The sequence below is a fragment of the Gigantopelta aegis genome, chromosome 7 (assembly GCF_016097555.1).
Source record: "Gigantopelta aegis isolate Gae_Host chromosome 7, Gae_host_genome, whole genome shotgun sequence".
Lineage (NCBI taxonomy): Eukaryota > Metazoa > Mollusca > Gastropoda > Neomphalida > Peltospiridae > Gigantopelta > Gigantopelta aegis.
Window position 1 is genome coordinate 3718874 of NC_054705.1, and position 22523 is coordinate 3741396.

A 22523-nucleotide genomic window follows, 5' to 3' on the forward strand; every position below is an offset into this window, starting at 1 on the left:
GTTCTTCATAGTTGCTAGTACGTGACAAGGCGTGATAGTGCTCGTGCCCATCAAAAACAAATGTTTGGTTCTCACCAACAGGTGAGTAAGAAATTTGTTTCTAAAGTTACTACTTTAAAATTGATGTATGCAGTAGGATCTCCACGAGTACTCGAGTACTCGGGCACGAGTCGAGTCTAACAAGACAGGAGCATTTTACCTACGACAAGAATATTTCAAAAGTGCTGTAGTAACACATTCTGAAGTCTGAACCCCGCAGGTAACTACTTGGTGATAACCAGTACATGCTGGCCTCTGATAATTGAACGTTTGCTGAAACTATTTATCGGTTACGCAAAAAACTAATTTAGGTCACCTATTTAGCTTTTGGGTAACCCATCATGAACAGGTAAAGGAAGGAAGGAAATGTTTTATTTAGTGACGCACTCAACACATTTTATTTACGGTTATATGGTGTCGGATATATGGTTAAGGACCACACATATATTGAGGGAGGAAACCTGCTGTTACCATTTCATGGGCTACTCTTTTGGATTAGCAGAAAGGGATCTTTTATATGCACCATCCCATAAACTGGACAGCACATACCACGGGCTTTGATGTACCAGTCGTGGTGCACTGGCTGGAGCAAGAAATAGCCCAATGGGGACTGATCCCAAACCGACCATGCACGCAACAAGCGAGCACTTTACCACTTGGCTACATCTCGTCCCCGAACAGGTAAATGATGTCATAAATTCAATGCGCTAATGAAAAATGGGTTACACAAACTATATCCTTATGCGAGCAACACACAAATGAAAAAAATTGGTCTTGCAATTTTCAGAGACCTGACGTGGGCACACCCTATGCTTATTCCGACGCCTGTGTTAAAGATATAAAAAGTTGACGTACTCACCGTACGCGAGATCCTTCTCCAGTCTGGCACGGTCAGGACAGTTGGCCATGTGATACCGGAGTTCGGGTTTCGGCATCTCGTGGCGCGCGTTGAAAGGGCACACTGAGAATTCACTTCCTACATAGTTCTTTAAAATAAAATACAAAAAACTGCATGAAGAATTAATTTCTTACATAGTTCTTTAAAATATAATTTTAAAAACTTCACAATTCTTTAAAATAAAATATAAAAATTACATGAAGAATTCATTTCTCAGGGTTCGAGATTAACGGTATCCTGATATCCCTGGGATACCAGAATTTAATTTTGGATACTAGACTTCAATAACCCAGTATCCCACCGGGATACCATATAATGTTGCTTTTGTTTTTTTAATCCTGTGGTTTTATTTTTCGCTGAAACAATGAAAGTCGTCATTTACTGGTGAAGTTAACTAACAGTATTTTCGAGCTCATACCCAATCTAATGCTATACCATAACAATACCAACTCAATTAAGTGGGATACAAAATTCTCAGTTGGGATACCAGATTTTGAAATGTTAGTATCCAACTGGGATACTGCCCAAAATATTTAATCTCGAACACTGTTTCTTATATAGTTCTTTAAAATAAAATTAAAAAATCAGGTGAACAATGCATTGCTTACATAATTCTTTAAAAATAAAACTACCATGTAAATAATTCTTTTCTTATACACAGTTCATGGTCAACCTAATAAAAAAGACTTTGCTAAACAGCATCAGGGCGAAGGGAAAACACTATTGGACCTCATTATGAAAGAACTAAATCATGTAATTAACTGCTGCTACAATTCAGATTATGTGGATCCATTTAAGGTAAATGAACATCAGTAAGTAATCCATTTTTGTCCAGCAAAACCCTCTAAACTGGATCCTCTCTAAAACAGAATTCCCTAAAAAACATCCTGGACAACTCTCATATTCCCTTTTAAAACATCAGTACAGAAAATAACCCTCTAAATTGGATACCCCTTAAATGAGACTTTTTATCTGGTCTCTCAGGTGTTCGGGTTGTTTTGGTTTTTTAATTCAACTGCTAAGGGGAGCAACTCTCCATGATCTGGTTTCAGGGGAGCCGGAGTAATGGTTCTAACTCACCCAGTGGCAGATCCAGAAAGTCCATTTAGGGGGCCCCAGTGACATGAGATGGAATGTCAAGGGAACTTTGGGGGGAGGCTTGGAGGAGGATCGTAAAAAAAAATGAAAATTAATATATAATATAATTATAACTATCGCAAAATTTAGAGTGGGCGGGTCCCTGGGACCCCTCTCTAGATCCACCTCTGTCATCCCATGCCCATCCTGTCACAAGTATAATTTTCCCAATGCCTCCAATTAACCCTTCGATCCCCCACCACTGTAGTTTTATAACAAAAATTGGGAACAGGGCTCGAATTTAAGAAATTGTTACCTCCAGCATTTTTTTTTTTTTTTTTTTTGCTATAGGCATTGGTGAAGCCCCTGATCAAGTTTGAGCCCTAGGGTACAACCCCCCCCCCCTCCCCCGAAAAACCCACATACATGTTTAACGACACCCCAGCACAAAAATAACAATCGGCTATTGGGTGTCAAACTAGGTAAGTACATCAACATGATTATAGCCCTGGGGTACCACAACAGAAAAGATCAGACCAACCTTTTTACACTTTAACAGATGGTACGGGAAGCGTTTGGCTCGGATCATGTGCACTTTGTCGTACGGACATTCTATCAGCGCCTCTGGGTCCGAAATAACACTGTACTCCGACATGGTCAGATTTTATATCACTGTAGTTTTATAGTCAAAGGAAAAGAAAGGAAAGGAATGTGTAACAGGAAGGAAATGTTTTATTTAACTACGCACTCAACACATTTTATTTACAGTTATATGGCATCAGACATAGGGTTAAGGACCACACAGATATTGAGAGAGGCAACTCGCTGTTGCCACTTCATGAGCTACTCTTTTTGATTAGCAGCAAGGGATCTTTTATATGCACCATCCCAGAGACAGGGTAGTACATACCACGGCCTTTGATATGCCAGTCATGGTGCACTGGCTGTAATTGCCACGGATGAAATGGCACACCGACTGCAATCTTCAGCCTGCCTATGGCAATATTTTAAAGAGATATTTGCAGTAGCCTAAACAAACATGAATGAAAGGTTATTTTGCTGTACCTGTAGACGGTAACCAATCAATTCGTACCATAGTCAATTCATACCATAGTCATTTCATACCCAATTTTACCATTTCGTACCCAAGTCATTTCGTACCCTGGTCATTTTGTACCAGTCATTTGGTCATTTCGTACCATTGTTACTCCGTACCATGTCTGTTTGGTCATTTCGTACCTTGTTCTTTTCATTCCAGTCATTTCGTACCTCAATCATTTAGTTGAATGATAGATGGTAAAATGTCGAATTACTGATTTAAAAAATAAACATTAGGCTAATGCATCTATATTGAATGTAGGCTTTTATAAGATGGGGGTGGGAGGCGTCGTGTATCATATAAAATGATCATCAGTGCCATGGGTTACTTGTCAGTTTGTCTTAAAAATAAACTATCACATTCATGTGGCAATATACAAGTGAATTCAACAGGGTTAATGGTCATTGAAACACATTTCATCGTTAATTTACTTCTCTTATTCATTTAAACCTTTATTCATTTAAACCTTTGCTCACTTTATAAGGTATACACGTCAACGTTTATTCGTCAACAATAAAAATAAGAAGTGGCATACCATGACAAAAATAAGATACCGAGTACGAAATGACCAAACATTGTGGTACGAGATGGCTATGGTACGAAAGGATTATGGTTCGAAATGACCAAACATTATGGTATGAGATGGTAAAAAGTAGGTATGAAATGGCTATGGTACGAAATGACTGTGGTACGAAATAACCAAAGCACTATTGTACGAAATGACCATTACGAAATGGATGGTACAAAAAGACTTTGATACGAAATCACTAGTAACCATGTAGACATATTTCAAATGTGCAAATGTTAAATATTCAATTATTGGGTCGTCATTAAGTTCGACCCTTAAAAATATATCTATATTTTTTTAAAGTAATAATTAAATAAATAAATTTACAAAAAAATAATTAGCATTTCAGTTTAACAATATTCAAAATGTATATGTGTTGGGTTTTTCTATAAATTAACATATCGTAACAAAAAATAACACGATTTCAATTTAAGGAACTGGTCGAAAACATATACATAAAGCACACCTTACACACCAAAAATTCACTTTGCACCACTTACTTAAAATATTCAATAATAACCCCCAAAACGTTGAAGATTTTAATCGGAATACGTTATCACTGAAAAATGATCAAAGGTTCTTTTAATGATCAATTTTTTGGGCTATAAGTTGTCTTGGAACTACGTAATATAGGCATATTTCTTTTACGTCTAGGTTTTTACTGTTTACCCACCAACATTACGCTTGTAAACCGCGTGTCAACACGCCAGGAAACGTTAGTGGCACGCAACCATTGGACAAGACATTGGTATCAGTAGCGGCAAAAATATTGTTTTGTTTAATGACATCACTAGAGTACATTGACTTATTAATCGTCAACTATTGGATATCAAACATTTGGTACTTTTGACGTATAGTCTTAGAGAGGAAACCCGCCACATTTATTCATCAGTAGCACCTGAGGGATATTTTGTATGCACCATCCCACAGACAGAATAGCACATACCACGGCCTTTGATATACCAGTCGTGGTGCTCTTGCTGGAACGAGATTTTTTTTTTTTAGAGCTCTACAGTTAGTTCATAAAACTGATAAATAATCTGCTAGAATGTTATAGCATTGTTTGCAATATCAGCATATATATATATATATATATATATATATATATATATATATATATATATATATATATATATATATATATATATATAATGATCATGGCCTAATGTATCTCATATTTTATGATATAACGACATTAAAAGCTGGAGCAGAAGAGATATTGTTCACTCATTGGGTTAACCGAGGGCTATGACGCCAACCACACTTTTTCTTTCTTTCTTGAGGGCAAGACGTAGCCCAGTGGTACAGCGCTCGCTCGATGCGCGGTCGGTGTGAGATCGATCCCCGTCGGTGGGCCCATTGGGCTATTTCTTGTTCCAGCCAGTGCACCACGACTGGTATATCAAAGGCCGTGGTATGTACTACCCTGTCTGTGGGATGGTGCATATAAATGATCCCTTGCTGCTAATCGAAAAGAGTAGCCCATGAAGTGGCGACAGCGGGTTTCCTCTCTCAATATCTGTGTGGTCCTTAACTATATGTCTGAGGCCATATAACCGTAAATACAATGTGTCGAGTGCGTCGTTAAATAAAACATTTCTTTCTTTCTTTCTTTCTTGATAAGATAAAAAATCACTGTGCTCTAGTGGCGTCGTTAAATAAAACAAAACTTACTTTCTTTCTTTTTTTTTCTTTTTTTTTTGGCCCACCACTTTTTATATATGCCTCTTTTCCTAATCCGAACTTGGTTGTTTGTTAGAACCTTAATGGGCAACTTGCACTATCTAGCTGTAGATCCATAACACGATTCATAAATAGCGTGGGTTCGAAACATCTGCCGTCAACTTAGTTGACGGCAGATGTTTCGGACAATAATAATTCTCTATATTTTGGGTCCCCCCCCCCCCCCATCTCCCTCCCTTCCGTTATAAAATCCAAGATTAGACTGTTATGCTAATAATAATTATTATTTTAATGATATGTGCATGGTCATCAATATTTGATAGCGGAAACGATAAATGATCGAGTCTTTTGAGAGCGATCGATCCTGCGACTCATTGCACGTCAGGCGGCCGATGTACCACTAACCAACAACCCGCCCCTTCAACACCCCTTCCCCTAAAATATTTCAACAAAGGAAATAAACAAAACCAATAACAACGAAAAAATAATCATTTTTAAATCCGCATCCCTCCGCCAACACACCCAACCCTAGTGTCAGCCCTAAAGACAGAATTATAATTTTGACCTATTTCACTGACTATTAAATCTAGTAACGCAGGGGGACTGGGTTCTTTATATAAACTTAAAATCATTCCACTAGTGTAGTAAGCTTCCATTATAAAACAACTATCCAAAACATGGTCACTATAGTAAACAAATAATGCCAAGCACCAACATTTTATAAAACCAGAACCATTTATGACTCACTCGTCACAACCTACCACCCCTACAAAAACACACCATTTGTTTCGTCCCGGTCACACGCGTCGCGTACCGATTGGAAAGGTCCAAGTACCCGAATTAAACAACGAAAATGCAGTACCGCTTTATACACATCTTTTCGTTTGTTCTAATTTTATCGACTGATTGTGATGGAAAGAAAAAGAAAGAGTTAGAGGTCCATGTGCAGGTAGGATATGCTAATATACGTCTGACAATCAATAAAATATTATATCCAGAATAGCTTTCTTGTTCGCCTGCATTGACGTTTATTTGTATGGTGTTAATACGGGTACTAAAGACTAAAGTCGACGGTATACTACAAGACACGCAAAACAGACTGATGTCAACGCTTGTCTGTTTCCGTGCGTAATGGGTCTACAGTCAAAACATAAATTATCACGTAGCTGAGGATTCTGGGAACGCATATAAAAGCAGAATGGCAGGTGCGTCAGTGGAGTTGGGGGGGGGGGGGGGTCAAGGGTGTATTCTATTCATGTATTTAAAAAAAAATTAATTGGGGGGGGTATTTTATTTTATTTTTTTAATTTATTGTTTTTAAATTATTTTTAATGCAAAAATCATAATATGAAAATGTACCTTATTTAATTGTATTTGTAATATCATTTATGAACGTTTGCTCCATTTGTAAATACCCTAGCCATGTTTAAAATGTGCTGAGGTGTATACAAGATCCCTTGCTGTTAAATCGAAAAAAGAGTAGCCCATGAAGTGGCAACAGGGGGTTTCCTCTCTCAATAATATATCTGTGTGGTCCTTAACCATATGTCCGACCCCATATAACCGTAAATAAAATGTGTTGAGTGCATCATTAAATAAAACATTTTCTTCCTTCTTTCCTTGCTAAGATTTAAGATGTGCTGAGTTGTCATTAAACAGACATTCCTTTTCATTTCAAATAGTCGTAGTTTAAAATATTCTGTTGTCATTAAACAAACATTCCAGGGGCTGGATCTAGCTTAGTCAGTTTAAAATATTCTGTTGTCATAGAACAAACATTCCAGGGGCTGGATCTAGCTTAGTCAGTTTAAAATATTCTGTTGTCATAGAACAAACATTCCAGGGGCTGGATCTAGCTTAGTCAGTTTAAAATATTCTGTTGTCATAGAACAAACATTCCAGGGGCTGGATCTAGCTTAGTCAGTTTAAAATATTCTGTTGTCATAGAACAAACATTCCAGGGGATGGATCTAGCTTAGTCAGTTGAGTGCTCACTTGAGGTGTTTGCATCGCAGGATTGAATGACCTTGGTGGATGCATTCAGCTGTTGGGATTTTTTCTCTCATTCCAACCAGTGCAGCACAGCTGGTTAAAGGCCGTGGTTACTATGTTTTCCTGTCTGTGGGATGGCACATATAAAAGATCTCTTGCTGCATTAGGAAAAATGTAGCGGGTTTCCTCTGGTGACTATGTGTTAGAATTACCAAATGTTTGAGATCCAATACCCTGATGATACTAGATTAATTAATCAATGTGCTCCAGTGGTGTCGTTGAACAAAACAAACTTTAAACAAACATTCCTTTCCTTTCCAAATGGCCATGTTTAAAATGTGCCGAGATGTCATTTAAAAAACAATATTCTATTCAAGTATTCCAAATAACCAATCTTTAAGATGTGATAATGAATATATATATATATATATATATATAGGGAATAACTGGTCACTGTCTTAAGATATCGGCTTTATCCTGCCGAGCTGCATTCGCCATTCGTCCTGAGCAGGATAAAGCCGATATCTTAAGACAGTAACCAGTTATTTCTTTTATTCTGCAATATCCTACAGGGATATTCGGCAAATTGTTATTTATTCCAGTTTTGTGTACGCAAATCGAATATTGTCAACCTAGCAAGGCTTTTGCCGTATGACGTCATACAAGATACATGACGTTATTATTTGTAAGACACTAGCTGCATTCTGTCACATTAAAAAAACGTTTCTAAACTCTAATTCACAAATAAATATACAAGTTTTGTATTGTTATCGCAAAACTAAAAGTTATTTGTATTTACTGTACTTCAACAAATGATTTAAAGAGTATGTTTATTGAAAATCTACTCTGAAATACGGGCTTATGTCACGGTCGGGCTTATGTCACGTGACCTATATTTTTAGTCAGTGACCAAAAATATAGAGATTTATGTAGTCATCATATGTTGCCAATGTATACAGTGATTGCTGGATAAATATATATATATATATATATGTTGTTTGTGTTGAGAGGGTGGGACGTATTCCAGTGGTAAAGTGTTTGCTTCATGCATGGTCAGTCTGTCCCCCTTGGTGGACACAATGGGCTGTTTCTCCACAACTGGTGTAACAAAGGCCATGGTATGTAGTATTCTGTCTGTGGGATGGTGCATGTAAAAGATCCCATGCTGCTAATCGAAAAGAGTAGCCCATGAAGTGGCAACAGCAGGTTTCCTCTCTCAATATCTGGGTGGTTAACCATATGTCTGGTGCCATATAACCATAAATAAAATGTGTTGAGTACGTCATTAAATAAAAACATTTCCTTCCTTCCTTCTTTGTGTTGAGTGTGGACAAGTAGGCCTATATTTAATTGAAGTTTGATTGTTTTTCCAGTTCAAGCCAGAAGATTGCGGAACGAAGGCGTCAGCTGGAGACCAGGTGGCTCTCCACTACACCGTGAGTTAACCCTTCGACTGCCATTCATTACCATGCTTTGAGTTAACCCTTTAACTGCCAGATTACCATTTCTGACAGCAGGCATTTAATCTAGATATTTTTTGTTAGGTTTTTGCATCAATCTGGAATCGTAAAATGATGTAATATATATATAGAGGATATTTCGTGTTTTTTGTCAAATATGATTCATATCTCACGAGTTGCGCTTGCATGACATGAAACATGAAATTTTCTATTTATTAGATAACTTTTGGCAATTTACCTTTATTTTTAAAAATAGTTCTGGCTTTCTTACAGTGAAGATAACACTTTCTACAGCACTTGACGATAACACATTTTAGAGTGAAATAGTGAAATTTTCACTCTAAAATGTATTATCATCACTGAGTGACTGATAACACTTTGATTTCAGTGATATTTTAAGATATTTCACTAAATGTTATATAATAAAGATAGATATTTGGAGATTCCAAACAAACAAACACACTACTACATTAATTTATAAATTAATAAAATATGTTAGGGCATAAATAGTGGAAAGTTGTTTTGTCCAATGTGTTTGTTGCTGGTTTCCAGGGCACCTTGGAGTCGGGCGTGGTTTTTGACTCGTCCATCCAGAAGAACCGAGACCCCATAGCGTTCACACTGGGAGAACACACGGTCATTAAAGGTACACTATCTAGCGGTCATTAAAGGTACACAACGGATGGTCATTAAAGGTGCACTATCTAGCGTTCGCACTGGTAGAAAACACAGTCATTAAAGGGGCACTATCTAGCGTTCACACTGGTAGAACGCATGGTCATTAAAGGTACACTATCTAGCGTTCGCACTGGTAGAATGCACGGTCATTAAAGGCACACTATCTAGCGTTCACACTGTTAGAACACAGTCATTAAAGGCACACTATCTAGCGTTTACACTTGTAGAACACACATTCATTAAAGGCACACTATCTAGCATTCACACTGGGAGAACGCATGGTCATTAAAGGTACACTATCTAGCGTTCGCACTGGTAGAATGCACGGTCATTAAAGGCACACTATCTAGCGTTCACACTGTTAGAACACAGTCATTAAAGGCACACTATCTAGCGTTTACACTTGTAGAACACACAGTCATTAAAGGCACACTATCTAGCATTCACACTGGGAAAACACACGGGTCATTAAAGGTACACTATCTGCTATAAGTATGTGGACAAATCACTCTCTTGGATTGTTTGTTATTTAAAATGGCAGACATTGCCACGAAAAAACATCACAGGGAAGCAATTAATTGCTTATGGGGAGATATGTGTGGTCAAGGGTAGGGCCTCCACAAGTCCAAAATATTCGACTCGAGTACTCGAGGGTCAAACTCGACCCGGACCCGAGTACCCGAAACTTCTCTAGAAGATAATGAGACTGAGGAATAAAATAAAATAGTATTATGCAACCTGATTCCAAATCATGCCATTGTATTGAATTCCACACATTCGACTTTTGTTTTCCCTTCATATCTAATGTAAACGGTGACAAGCATATGGCAAAATGACATTGTACTCAAGTACCTGTGGATACCCTAGTCAAGGGGAATAACTTGACACTAGTGTAGGCTGTGTTGTACAACACCACCGTCAGTTCTTTCAAGTTTGTGCCTTTATACATATTCTGGGCACAATGTTTATCACCTTGACTTTGTTGCAATCTAAAGCCCTGATCATGTATGCTAGATCATAACTATCCTGTTAAAAATATAGACCTCTAAATATTGCATACGTTTAAGTTAGTTTTTTGTTTAACGACACCACTAGAGCACATTGATTTATTAATCATCGGCTACAGGATGTCAAACATATGGTCATTTTAACAGAGACATAGAGAGGAAAGCTGCTACATTTTTTCCATTAGTAGCAAGGGATCTTTTATATGCACCATCCCACAGACAGAATAGCACATACCATGGCCTTTGATATACCAGTCGTGGTGCACTGGCTGGAACGAGAAATAGCCCAATGGGTCCACTGACGGGGATCGATCATAGACCAACCGCGCATAAGGCGTGCGCTTTACCACTGGGCTAAGTCCCGAACCAAAATATTGCATAAAGTAAGATAAATATTTAGTTTGACTGTCCACAATGAATACAAATGCATTGTCATCTATTTAGTTTGACTGTTCACAATGAATACAAATGCATTGTCATCTATTTAGTTTGACTGTTCACAATTAATACAAATGCATTGTCATCTATTTAGTTTGACTGTTCACAATTAATACAAATGCATTGTCATCTATTTAGTTTGACTGTTCACAATTAAGATGGGAAACCTCGAAATCCACAATCCATTTCTTATCGTAATTATAAAAATGCGAAACGTGTGTTCCGGAAAAACAACAGACATTCGAAATTGAATTATAAAGATTATTTGTATACGGAAATTGAAAATAGTTCAAATGTTGATGTGGGGTATTTTTATAAAACTGTTAGGCGTTTTAGACAATCGTCTTCAACAATAAACATACTCAAATATGACGGGACTGAAGCAATAACTCCATATCAAATTACATGTTTATGGAAGGATTATTTCGCTGATCTTGCCACAGAAAATACTGAATGCCAGAATTCAGAAAAAATAAACATTGAACAACTTTTAGGCGATAGTTATTCACAAGAAGAAACAATTTTAGCTGACCTCGTGACATTTGGTGAAGTAGCCTCTGTTATTAAACCCCTTAATAATAACAAATCACCAGGACCAGATGGCATCTCTAACGAACACTTAAGATATGCAGGAGATATATTTATGCAACATATTCAAATTCTTTTTAACCTGATTATTGAAAAAGAATATATTCCTAAAGCTTATAGAATTGGATGCACTATTCCATTATATAAACAAAATGGAAAAGACAAAAGTGACCCACGGAACTACAGAGGTATAACTTTGACATCTTCATGAGGCAAATTGCTAGAAAAAATTATCCTTAACCGGATTCAACAGTGGTTCGAGAAATCAAATGTAAACTTCCCTGATCCACTTCAATTTGGATTTTGTAAAAACAGTGGTGCCCAATTAGCTGCCTGGACATTACAAGAATGTATAAGTCATTATTCCCAATCCCAGACTGGTCTCCATGCTACATTTCTTGATAATGAAAAGGCCTTTGACTGCGTGTGGCAAGATGGCCTGCTTCACAAACTTTATAAATTAGGAATAAAATCTAAGAGCTGGCGTCTTATTAGACACTCTTATACGACAGCTTGTGCCTTTGTTGCTTTTCAGGGATGTGCTTCCGAACAATTCTGTATTACCCGTGGTGTTGGACAAGGCAGAGTTATGTCTGCTTGGTTATTTTTGGTTTTTATCAATGACTTGATGACCGAACTGAGAATGACTGGCTATGGTATAAGTATGGCACATATAAAAATACCAGGACTATTGCTTGCGGATGATACCATTATATTAAGTGCAACAACTAAAGGTATGCAAACACTGATTAATACGGTTTACTCGTATGCTACCAAATGGCGTTTAAAATATAATCCCAACAAAAGTTGTTCCATATTATTTAATAACAAACGCAAATGTAACACTGGAAATACATTTCTTCTGGGGCAAAGTAAAATTAACCATGTTGAAGAAACGAAATATGCAGGTGTTTTATTTACCAGTAATAATTCCTGTCAGAAAAGAATCGAACGTGCATGTGAAAAAGCTACTAAAACAGTTAACTCACTGTACATGACTGGATTACAAATAAACGGTTTGAATCCTATTGCAAGCGCTAAAATCTGGAAACGAGTTATATTGCCATCATCATTTTATGCCTGTGAACTATATTTTGATATCTCTGATACTAATATTCATAAGATGGAACAGGTTCAAAGACAGTTTGCTAGAAGAGCCCAAGGTCTAGATCAGCGATCGCCTAGTATTACAACCACGGCCACTCTGGGGCTATGGTCAATGCAGACCTATATTGACAAGTGCAAGCTACTGCTACTTGGACGTTTGTGCCGACAGGAAACTAAACATATATCGAAGAAACTCTTTCTTTGGAAACTTGGACAATATCTTATTGGCATAAGAACACATGCCGACTTTATAAGCGATATATTTAATGTGATTAAGAAATATAATCTTACTGATGTGATATACAGATATGTGAAATACGGAGAATTCATAGATAAACTCCATTGGCGTGCAATAGTAAACAGAAAACTAATGGAATTTGAGAATACGAGTCACCAAACTAAACTTCATAGAACGCCTGAACTTTCCCGCTTCTGTGACATTCACCCCGATATCGGTGTCCACATTCTTTGGAAAATAGCGTACGTTCATCCAAATTGTAAAATAACTTTATCATCAGTCATAAAAATAGGTAGCATGATCACCTTTCCAAGGAAATGTATTCTATGTGATAAACAAACGTTAGATTATACTAAACATATTTTATTACACTGTGAAATGCTGCTTTTGAATTACTAGCAAACATTATGTCTATTGACCAGTATGTTACAATATGTGACCAAAGTGACGAAAATTTCATGAACTGTATTTTGGGAGGAGAAAACAATGACCTGAATGGTCTTGATTTTCATCAGTGGATTGCGTTTATTTTAAGCATATCAAAATATATACATCTTTGTCGTCAGCACATCCGGTTGGATTTCTGAACTGTTATAAATAGTTATGAAGGGCATGTCCTTCCTCTCTCTGTGTGTGTGTGTGTGTGTGTGTGTCTCTCTCTCTCTCTCTCTCTCTCTCTCTCTCTCTCTCTCTCTCTCTCTCTCTCTCTCTCGATATATATATATATATATATATATATATATATATAATAATGTATTACAGTACCTGTATTTTTGTGTTATTTATTTAATTTGAACGTGTGATTGTATGCAATCTTCATTTATGGAGGAAATAAAGAATATCATCATCATTATCATTGTCATCTATTTAGTTTGACTGTTCACAATGAATACAAATGCATTGTCATCTATTTAGTTTGACTGTTCACAATTAATACAAATGCATTGTCATCTATTTAGTTTGACTGTTCACAATGAATACAAATGCATTGTCATCTATTTAGTTTGACTGTTCACAATGAATACAAATGCATTGTCATATATTTAGTTTGACTGTTCACAATTAATACAAATAGTTTGACTGTTCACAATTAATACAAATGCATTGTCATCTATTTAGTTTGACTGTTCACAATTAATACAAGTGCATTGTCATCTATTTAGTTTGACTGTTCACAATTAATACAAATAGTTTGACTGTTCACAATTAATACAAATGCATTGTCATCTATTTAGTTTGACTGTTCACAATGAATACAAGTGCATTGTCATCTATTTAGTTTGACTGTTCACAATGAATACAAATGCATTGTCATCTATTTAGTTTGACTGTTCACAATGAATACAAATGCATTGTCATCTATTTAGTTTGACTGTTCACAATTAATACAAATGCATTGTCATATATTTAGTTTGACTGTTCACAATTAATACAAATTGTTTGACTGTTCACAATTAATACAAATGCATTGTCATCTATTTAGTTTGACTGTTCACAATTAATACAAATAGTTTGACTGTTCACAATTAATACAAATGCATTGTCATCTATTTAGTTTGACTGTTCACAATTAATACAAGTGCATTGTCATCTATTTAGTTTGACTGTTCACAATTAATACAAATAGTTTGACTGTTCACAATTAATACAAATGCATTGTCATCTATTTAGTTTGACTGTTCACAATTAATACAAATGCATTGTCATATATTTAGTTTGACTGTTCACAATTAATACAAATTGTTTGACTGTTCACAATTAATACAAATTGTTTGACTGTTCACAATTAATACAAATGCATTGTCATCTATTTAGTTTGACTGTTCACAATTAATACAAATAGTTTGACTGTTCACAATTAATACAAATGCATTGTCATCTATTTAGTTTGACTGTTCACAATTAATACAAGTGCATTGTCATCTATTTAGTTTGACTGTTCACAATTAATACAAATAGTTTGACTGTTCACAATTAATACAAATGCATTGTCATCTATTTAGTTTGACTGTTCACAATTAATACAAATGCATTGTCATCTATTTAGTTTGACTGTTCACAATTAATACAAATGCATTGTCATCTATTTTGTTTAACTGTTCACAATTAATACAAATGCATTGTCATCTATATTTTCCAGGATGGGAAGAAGGCATTGAGGGCATGTGTGTGGGGTAAGATTTACACACTTTTATTCATTAAAGGCCCACTTTATTTGTGAAATAATTTTTAAAAAGTTAATTTGTTAAAGGGACACGCCCTAGTTGTTAACCATTACACCATTTGTTTTTCGCTATTAAACCCATTTTCTCACAAATAAAATTGCACTTTACTTACATTTTATTATTTAGAATATACTTTTCCATTCACCTGGTAATCCTGGTAATTCTGGTGTTTGTAATACCACAAAATGCATTTTTCGTATTTCTTAAAAACGCTGAGCAGACAAGGTCTAATCTATTTTTAGAGGGGATCTTCCCGTTTCAACGTCACAGATGTTGGTATATCACGTGACCATTATCATTTTGTTTAGGTTTGTTTTCTCGTGCACGGTTCGCGCAATCAACATCCGATTTGTTGTCGTGTGCTTGTCGTTCATTTGTGAGGGTTTTTTTTCAGTTCGTGAACATTTTCATTAACAATAAAGTTCAGACAAGTAAGTATCTCAATACAAAATGTTACAAACCCGTAAAACCAATAATTCTGCTATGTCTTACGATATCTGGAGAGGGGATACAACCTTGGGGGGTGGGGGTGGGAGCACAAGCTGTATTGTTACCTTTATTTAACCTTTATGTAGGACAAACAAAACCTTACATTTTCGTCTTGGGGAGGGGAAGTGCCTCCCCACCTCTGGTTCCTACAGACTACTACTACTACCACTACCACTATCACTACCACTATCACTACCAACAATAATAAACGGTGCATCTAATTGCTAATAACAATAGGTTAGCCACTAGTACCCGGTACCGAATAGCAAATGTAGGCTAATTGCGGTTTATATATAAAATTTATTATTTCAAACACTGTATAGTCAACATGGTCAGTGACGGACTATCATTGTCATCTTATTCCGATTCAAGTATCATGATTGCTGCAGCAGCCACTTCCTCAACAGAAGCACCCATGTTGGTAAAGTAACTTCCTGTTCCAAACTCATTCCTTTCGCTGTCCAGGACAGAACAGTTGGAACATGCCCAGGAGAGGTGAAAGGAATGCACCCCAAGTATGTGTGCACTCTGGGAAATTTGTCGTGACATAGGCATTTCTGTGCTTCGAGCGACATCTACCAGTGACATCAGAATACTAATTTTCAAAATTATTTCAAGTAATTGGGTAACGGGGATTCCCATGGTATTTATAGATATAAAACCTGCTTTTTCACTCTATTTTATAAAAATGTGATCTAAATATGTTACAGTTTTGTAGATTACCCAAAATTATAATTAATTTTTGCGTGCTGAAACTAGGGCGTGCGACTTTAAATTCAAAATTTCCCAAGATACACTTACAATACCATACAACACTTCCTGGGGAACTTGCTCCCCAGACATCCACCCTATGAAGAACTTGACCCCAGACATCCACTAAAACATATTTGTAATTTATACTCCCTGATAAGCCTGTTGTAACAGAAGGTGTTAATCGTTTTTCATTCAGCATTTCATTTTTCATCTTTATTTTTCAGAGAAAAGCGCAAGTTGACCATTCCACCACACTTGGCATACGGGTCTCAAGGTCGACCCCCGGTCATACCAGGTAATTCAAATGTATACTTCTCGGCTTAGCCTACGGGTCTCAAGGTCGACCCCCGGTCATACCAGGTAATTCAAATGTATACTTCTCGGCTTAGCATACGGGTCTCAAGGTCGACCCCCGGTCATACCAGGTAATTCAAATGTATACTTCTCGGCATCAGCAATGCACACAAAACAACAGACATTAATTCAAAATGCTATTTCGGAGTTTTTGTGCAACCATTGTTAGGAGCTTTTTGTAATCACTAAACATTTAATAAAAATATCCCATGTGTTTAAGAATGTCGCTCTCTACATACTAGCAGGGTTTCACAGATGTTTTTAGCACAGACATGCACATACACATTATACCCACACATTCTGTGGACATGAAAATAACACAAAAGTTTGTAAACATGATGAAAGAGCCATTCCATTGACCCTGTGCACGCACACACTGAAGTCAACACATTGCTTCATGACTTCAATATAAATCAGTCTGGAAGTGAACATTGACCCTGTGTACGCACACACTGAAGTCAACACATTGCTTCATAACTTCAATATAAATCAGTCTGGAAGTGAACATTGACCCTGTGCACGCACACACTGAAGTCAACACATTGCTTCATGACTTCAATATAAATCAGTCTGGAAGTGAACATTGACCCTGTGCACGCACACACTGAAGTCAACACATTGCTTCATGACTTCAATATAAATCAGTCTGGAAGTGAACATTGACCCTGTGCACGCACACACTGAAGTCAACACATTGCTTCATGACTTCAATATAAATCAGTCTGGAAGTGAACATTCTGTTGGCTATAACAGGCATGTTCATTGGAGACTGTTTGTTTTGTTTAACGACACCACTAGAGCACATTGATTTTATTAATCATCGGCTATTGGATGTCAAACATTTGGTAATTTTTATTATAGTCTTGGAGAAGAAACCCGCTACATTTTTCCATTAGTAGCAAGGGATCTTTTATATGCACTATTCTATAGACACGATAGCACATACCATAGCCTTTGTTATACCAGTCATGGTGCACTAGCTAGTCATGGTGCACCGACGGGGATCGATCCTAGACCGACCGCGCATCAAGCAAGCGTTTTACCATTGGGCTACGTCCCACTCTCCAGTTGAGACGGATGCACACAAATGACATTGTCCTGGGTTTTTTGTGGGCCTTAGTCAGAAGTATGTCACTATAAGTATAACAACAAACCTCGGATATTTTGTTTTCAACTTTCCTCATAAGTGTATGACGCAGGGAGGTTGTGCAAAACCTCAAATTCGGGCAAAAATTATACAGATATTCGGGCAAAATGTCTTAACATGAGACCTGTTTACCATGTATTTCCATCATTCGACCCTCAAAATTAGTTGTAATCCATGTAAAAATGTGTAGTGATTCGTTTTGCAATCCTACATAGCTGTTTGATAGTAATGCTAATATAAATGTTGTCATGCAGATTCGGGCATTTTTGTTTAATTCGGGCAAAAGCCAGCCTGCCCCCATACAAAAATGGGAGCCCGTACGCCTATGACTTTCCTTGCTTTTTCCAATAGCCCCAGATTAAACAACGTACGGGGTTTTATTAATATTCCTTTATTTTCCTATTAACCACGGATTAAACAATTTGCCGGGGTGTGATTAAAGATGTTTTTATTACATCATATAAGACTCTTTTATATTGTTTGCAACCCCTGTAATTTAGAAAATGTCCACCGCAAGAAAAAAAAGAAACGTCATTGAAAAAAACTGAATATGGCCTTAAAGGAAACATGACACGAGACCATATTATAGCTCATTTTAAAAGAAAAATGATATAAAAATAATATACAAATAACTTTATAACAATAAAATACGTGTAGTTAACTTAAAATGAAGAAATTACGCTCATCAGTATCAAAGTACGATTTATGCATATTTCTTCGTGAGCGTTCGGAAAAAAAGGGAAGTGTTAACTGTTTATATATGGAGTAAGGGGCTTACGATCTTTTCAGTCCAACAGTGCCGTACTGCGCGGCCTTTGGGTGTAAAAATAAACAGTTTAAACGATCGGGATTGTCTTTTTATGGTTTTCCAAAGGATTGTATCCGAAGAAAGACGCGTGTATTTTATCGCAAAAGAAAAGATTGGACACCAACACCGCATAGTACTTTGGTGTCGGCCTATTTACACCCCGGAGCCCGAACGTTACCCGGAGACAAAAACAGTACTCGGTTGCGAATGCCGAGGTGTACATTGTACATATTTGGCACAAAGATACACCTCAGCATGATGTATTTATATATGTTAAAACAAAAATGTAGAATTTTTTATTTATTTATTTTTTTGGAAAAAAACAGATTTTTCATGTTAGGACTGTAGGCCTACATAACAAAATCTGTATTCACCGTCCGAAGAAGGAAACGTCAATAAGTAATTAAATATGGCATATACAAACATGGGATTTGGCATGAGGATACATCTCAGTACGATGTATTTAAATGTTTTTAAAAAACGTGTAGAAAACAATAATAATTTTAAATAATGTTTTTAATCTTCGGGCGGAATACGTCACAAAAACGTTCCTCATCGCCCGAAGCCCCAAAGCAACACGAAGTTCATACAAAATAAACCACTACTGTCGGTGTCGAAATAACTATTATGTTTCATCCACGGGCTGACTTGAGAATCGGAGTTTTGTTTTAGTTAATTGGTCCTTTCTTTCCGTGGCCTGCACATGTGATTCCTGATTGGCAGGTGTATATTGCAGGGTATCGACTAGCCCGAGTACTCTGACTGTAAGAGAGCTAGACGGACATTTGGACATAAACACGCTCTCATTACAGTCAGAGACCAGCCTATGTCTTTTTTTGGCAATTCCTGACTACCAAACGGTAGGCAACGAATCCCGCTCTAATACCACAACAATCCTATGTTTGACGTCAAATACCTTTACATCAATCATTTTCGAGTTAAGTGATACAAAAAATCCACATATTAATCACTAATACACTTACTACAGAAAGAAACCCGACAGCACCCACATTCAGCTACGCTTCGTGACACTCCGTCGCAACAATTACAAAGCTCGGCGTTCGAGACTGGGCGATTCCGCCTTGTGCAGCAGTTACATCATAAGAGGAGGCAGTACGTAGCACATACTTTTGCCGTATCCTGTCGATAACACCCCAAATGTATCCTTCAAATTCAAAATGGAATCAATAATGTGTAATTGTTTTGGTTTAATGACGTAATGAAATCCAAATTCATCCAAAACGGCATTAGCCAACTCTTCCATGTTGTAACTTCGCTTTATATGAGACGGCCCCTGTAACTGCTGCACAAGGCGGAATCGCCCAGTGCGCGATCACGTGGTCTACGTCTCGAAATAGATCGCCGAGCTTTGCAATTGTTGCGACGGAGTGTCACGAAGCGTAGCTAAATGTGGGTGCTGTCGGGTTTCTTTCTGTAGTAAGTGTATTAGTGATTAATATGTGGATTTTTTGTATCACTTAACTCGAAAATGATTGATGTAAAGGTATTTGACGTCAAACATAGGATTGTTGTGGTATTAGAGCGGGACTCGTTGCCTACCGTTTGGTAGTCAGGAATTGCCAAAAAAAGACATAGGCTGGTCTCTGACTGTAATGAGAGCGTGTTTATGTCCAAATGTCCGTCTAGCTCTCTTACAGTCAGAGTACTCGGGCTAGGTATCGACCAGGTAAGTGATTATCACGGTCTAGACATACGTACAAAATACGTGCCAGTTTTTTTTAAGATCACAGGGTATTGTGGCGTAACCTGTCGCGACTATAGTACAATGTTAATGGACATTATCAGCCGCCCTGCTTCATTACTGTAAATAATGCTGTAAAACCCTTGATTAAGTAGACTTTCCCCATCTAAAATTACAAAACTGACCAATTACGTAGTACCAAAGAAAAGAAAATGATCACTTGGGTATCGTGAGTGGTCGTTTTTACTCTAACGCACCCTACCAATAGGCCTAATAATATGCTACTTTTTTTTATGAGAGAAAAATACTATAACCCCATTTCGTTCTATTGATGCAAATAGAAATATATTTAGTTTAAAAGTTGATTATACTCTCAAGTCATTTATGTTGTTTTACAAGCCAGGTTAATGAAAGTGAAGCGCCTTGTCGTAAATTAGAGCGTTTGTTTACACTGTGCATACAGATTTTATTATGTACAGCCCGAACATAAAAAATGCGATATTTTCTATAAAAAAAAAACACCAAAAAATGTTTGTCCTACATTTATATTTTTTACATATTTAAATACATCATATCGAGGTGTATCTTTATGCTAAATATGAACAGTATACACCTCGGCATTAGCATCCGAGTTTTGGTTTTGTCTCCGGGTTACTTTCGGGCTCCGGGCTGTAAATTGGTCGACCGGTCTGGTCTGGCACCATCAGTTTCTCCACCCTCCGACTCGCTATCCGTTTTGTCTTCAGTATCACTGTTGTAAGTAAATGTGTGTCTTTCTTCATTTACTAACAGCTCATATTGATACGGCAAAACGTTTTGCGAACGAACACTCATTGTTTTGGTAAGCTGTGCAAGTCTTATATTCTTTATGAGTGGTACGGACTAATGCTTTTAAGTGTAAGGCTTCAGATCAAGCGACGCGTCTCTGACGTCACGGACCTCGTGATTGCCCTGCTCATTAAAGATCGGCAATTTCCGCTAAGAGCTCGTATCTGGGGTTCTTTTATGGAGATATTTTAAGTAATTTATTTTTTATAAAAATTTTTTTTAGGTGATTCAATTTATAATTAATTGTACATGGTTGGTGCCAAATATGGTTTACGTGACATGTTTCCTTTAAGGTAAAATAAAAACTGAATATGGTCTTACGGTAAAATAAAAACTGAATATGGTCTTAAGGTAAAATAAAAACTGAATATGGTCTTAAGGTAAAATAAAAAGTGCCGTGGAAAATTAAAACTCCACGGTAATCACCACGACATTGCCGATTGCCTTGGGTAATTGCAGGGGTTGGTTTTGGGGTGGATTAAACAACACATATTTTTCCTTCAAGTCTTTGATGGAAAATTAATTTATTTATAATATTTAGTTTTAAAAAATACATTTCTCTCTTCTTCTTTTTTGTCCACAGCCGATGCAACATTAATATTTGAGCTGGAGTTGATGTCCTTGAAGAAAAAGTCTTTTGAGCAGTCCATACTGAAGACGGCTCAATTCCTAGCTGTCCCTGCTCTAATAGTTTATGTTATTTACTACCTGTACGACAAATACAAGAAAGAGACACAAACACAGGGCAGAACCAAAGAAGACAAACGAGGGAAAAAAAGGAAATAAATGGTGTTTTTATTTTTCTTCATTGTTATGTTTTATTCGTTGATTTTGCATGAGTGTACTGAGAGATTTGTCAGGATCGCTCGTCAACCACTGCATTTCATTGGCTGTGTGGGGCAGGATGTAGCCCAGTGGTAAAGCTCTCCCTTAATGCACAGTCGGTCTCCTTCGGCTATATCTGGTACCAGCCAGTGCACTACGACTGGTATATCATTGGTTATTGTATGTGCTAACCTGTCTGTGGGATGGTTCATGTAAAAGATCCCTTGCTACTGTAACTGAAAAATCAACCTCCACTGAGGGGATTTGAACCACAGACTCTCAGTACTAGAGTCCAGCACTCTACCAACTGAGCTAATAAGGAAATTCTGCCAGCAGGAGCACTTTACACTAACACAAACACACCACTAATTGAAAAGTGTAGCGGGTTTTCTAAGACTATATATCAAATTTACTAAATGTTTGGCATCCTATAATCAATGATTAATAAATCAATGTGCCCTAGTGGTGTCGTTAAACAAAAGCAACCCTTTTTTTCCATTGGCTGTTTTACTATGCAACT

General features: G+C 37.0%; 2 protein-coding genes across 7 annotated transcripts in view; one reads left to right on the plus strand and one right to left on the minus strand.

The window, feature by feature from the left end:
- LOC121378127 overlaps positions 1–4382 on the minus strand; it is a 46092-nt gene extending 41710 nt beyond the window's left edge. For 3 of the 5 annotated variants that reach the window (XR_005958665.1, XM_041506227.1, XM_041506229.1), the window contains exons 1-3: positions 4182–4346; positions 2556–2686; positions 899–1025 (exon numbers count right to left, since the gene is read on the minus strand). Coding sequence is in view for 4 of the 5 variants with exons in the window: in XM_041506227.1 (XP_041362161.1) it covers positions 899–1025; positions 2556–2669 (241 nt within the window). In the remaining variant the exon portion in view is untranslated. The other 2 variants (XM_041506228.1, XM_041506230.1) reach the window with 2 other exon arrangements.
- On the plus strand, positions 24–21981 carry LOC121378128 (FK506-binding protein 2-like). 2 transcript variants are annotated; one of them, XM_041506232.1, is made up of 6 exons: positions 24–81; positions 8730–8792; positions 9369–9462; positions 15013–15046; positions 16564–16634; positions 21762–21981. In XM_041506232.1, exons 1-6 carry the CDS (start codon positions 61–63, stop codon positions 21962–21964), a joined length of 486 nt encoding a protein of 161 aa, XP_041362166.1. In that variant the 5' UTR covers positions 24–60; the 3' UTR covers positions 21965–21981. The 2 variants fall into 2 exon arrangements, with proteins under 2 accessions (XP_041362166.1, XP_041362165.1); XM_041506231.1 differs by lacking the exon at positions 24–81 and adding an exon at positions 6152–6313.
- The last annotated feature ends 542 nt before the right edge of the window (positions 21982–22523 follow it).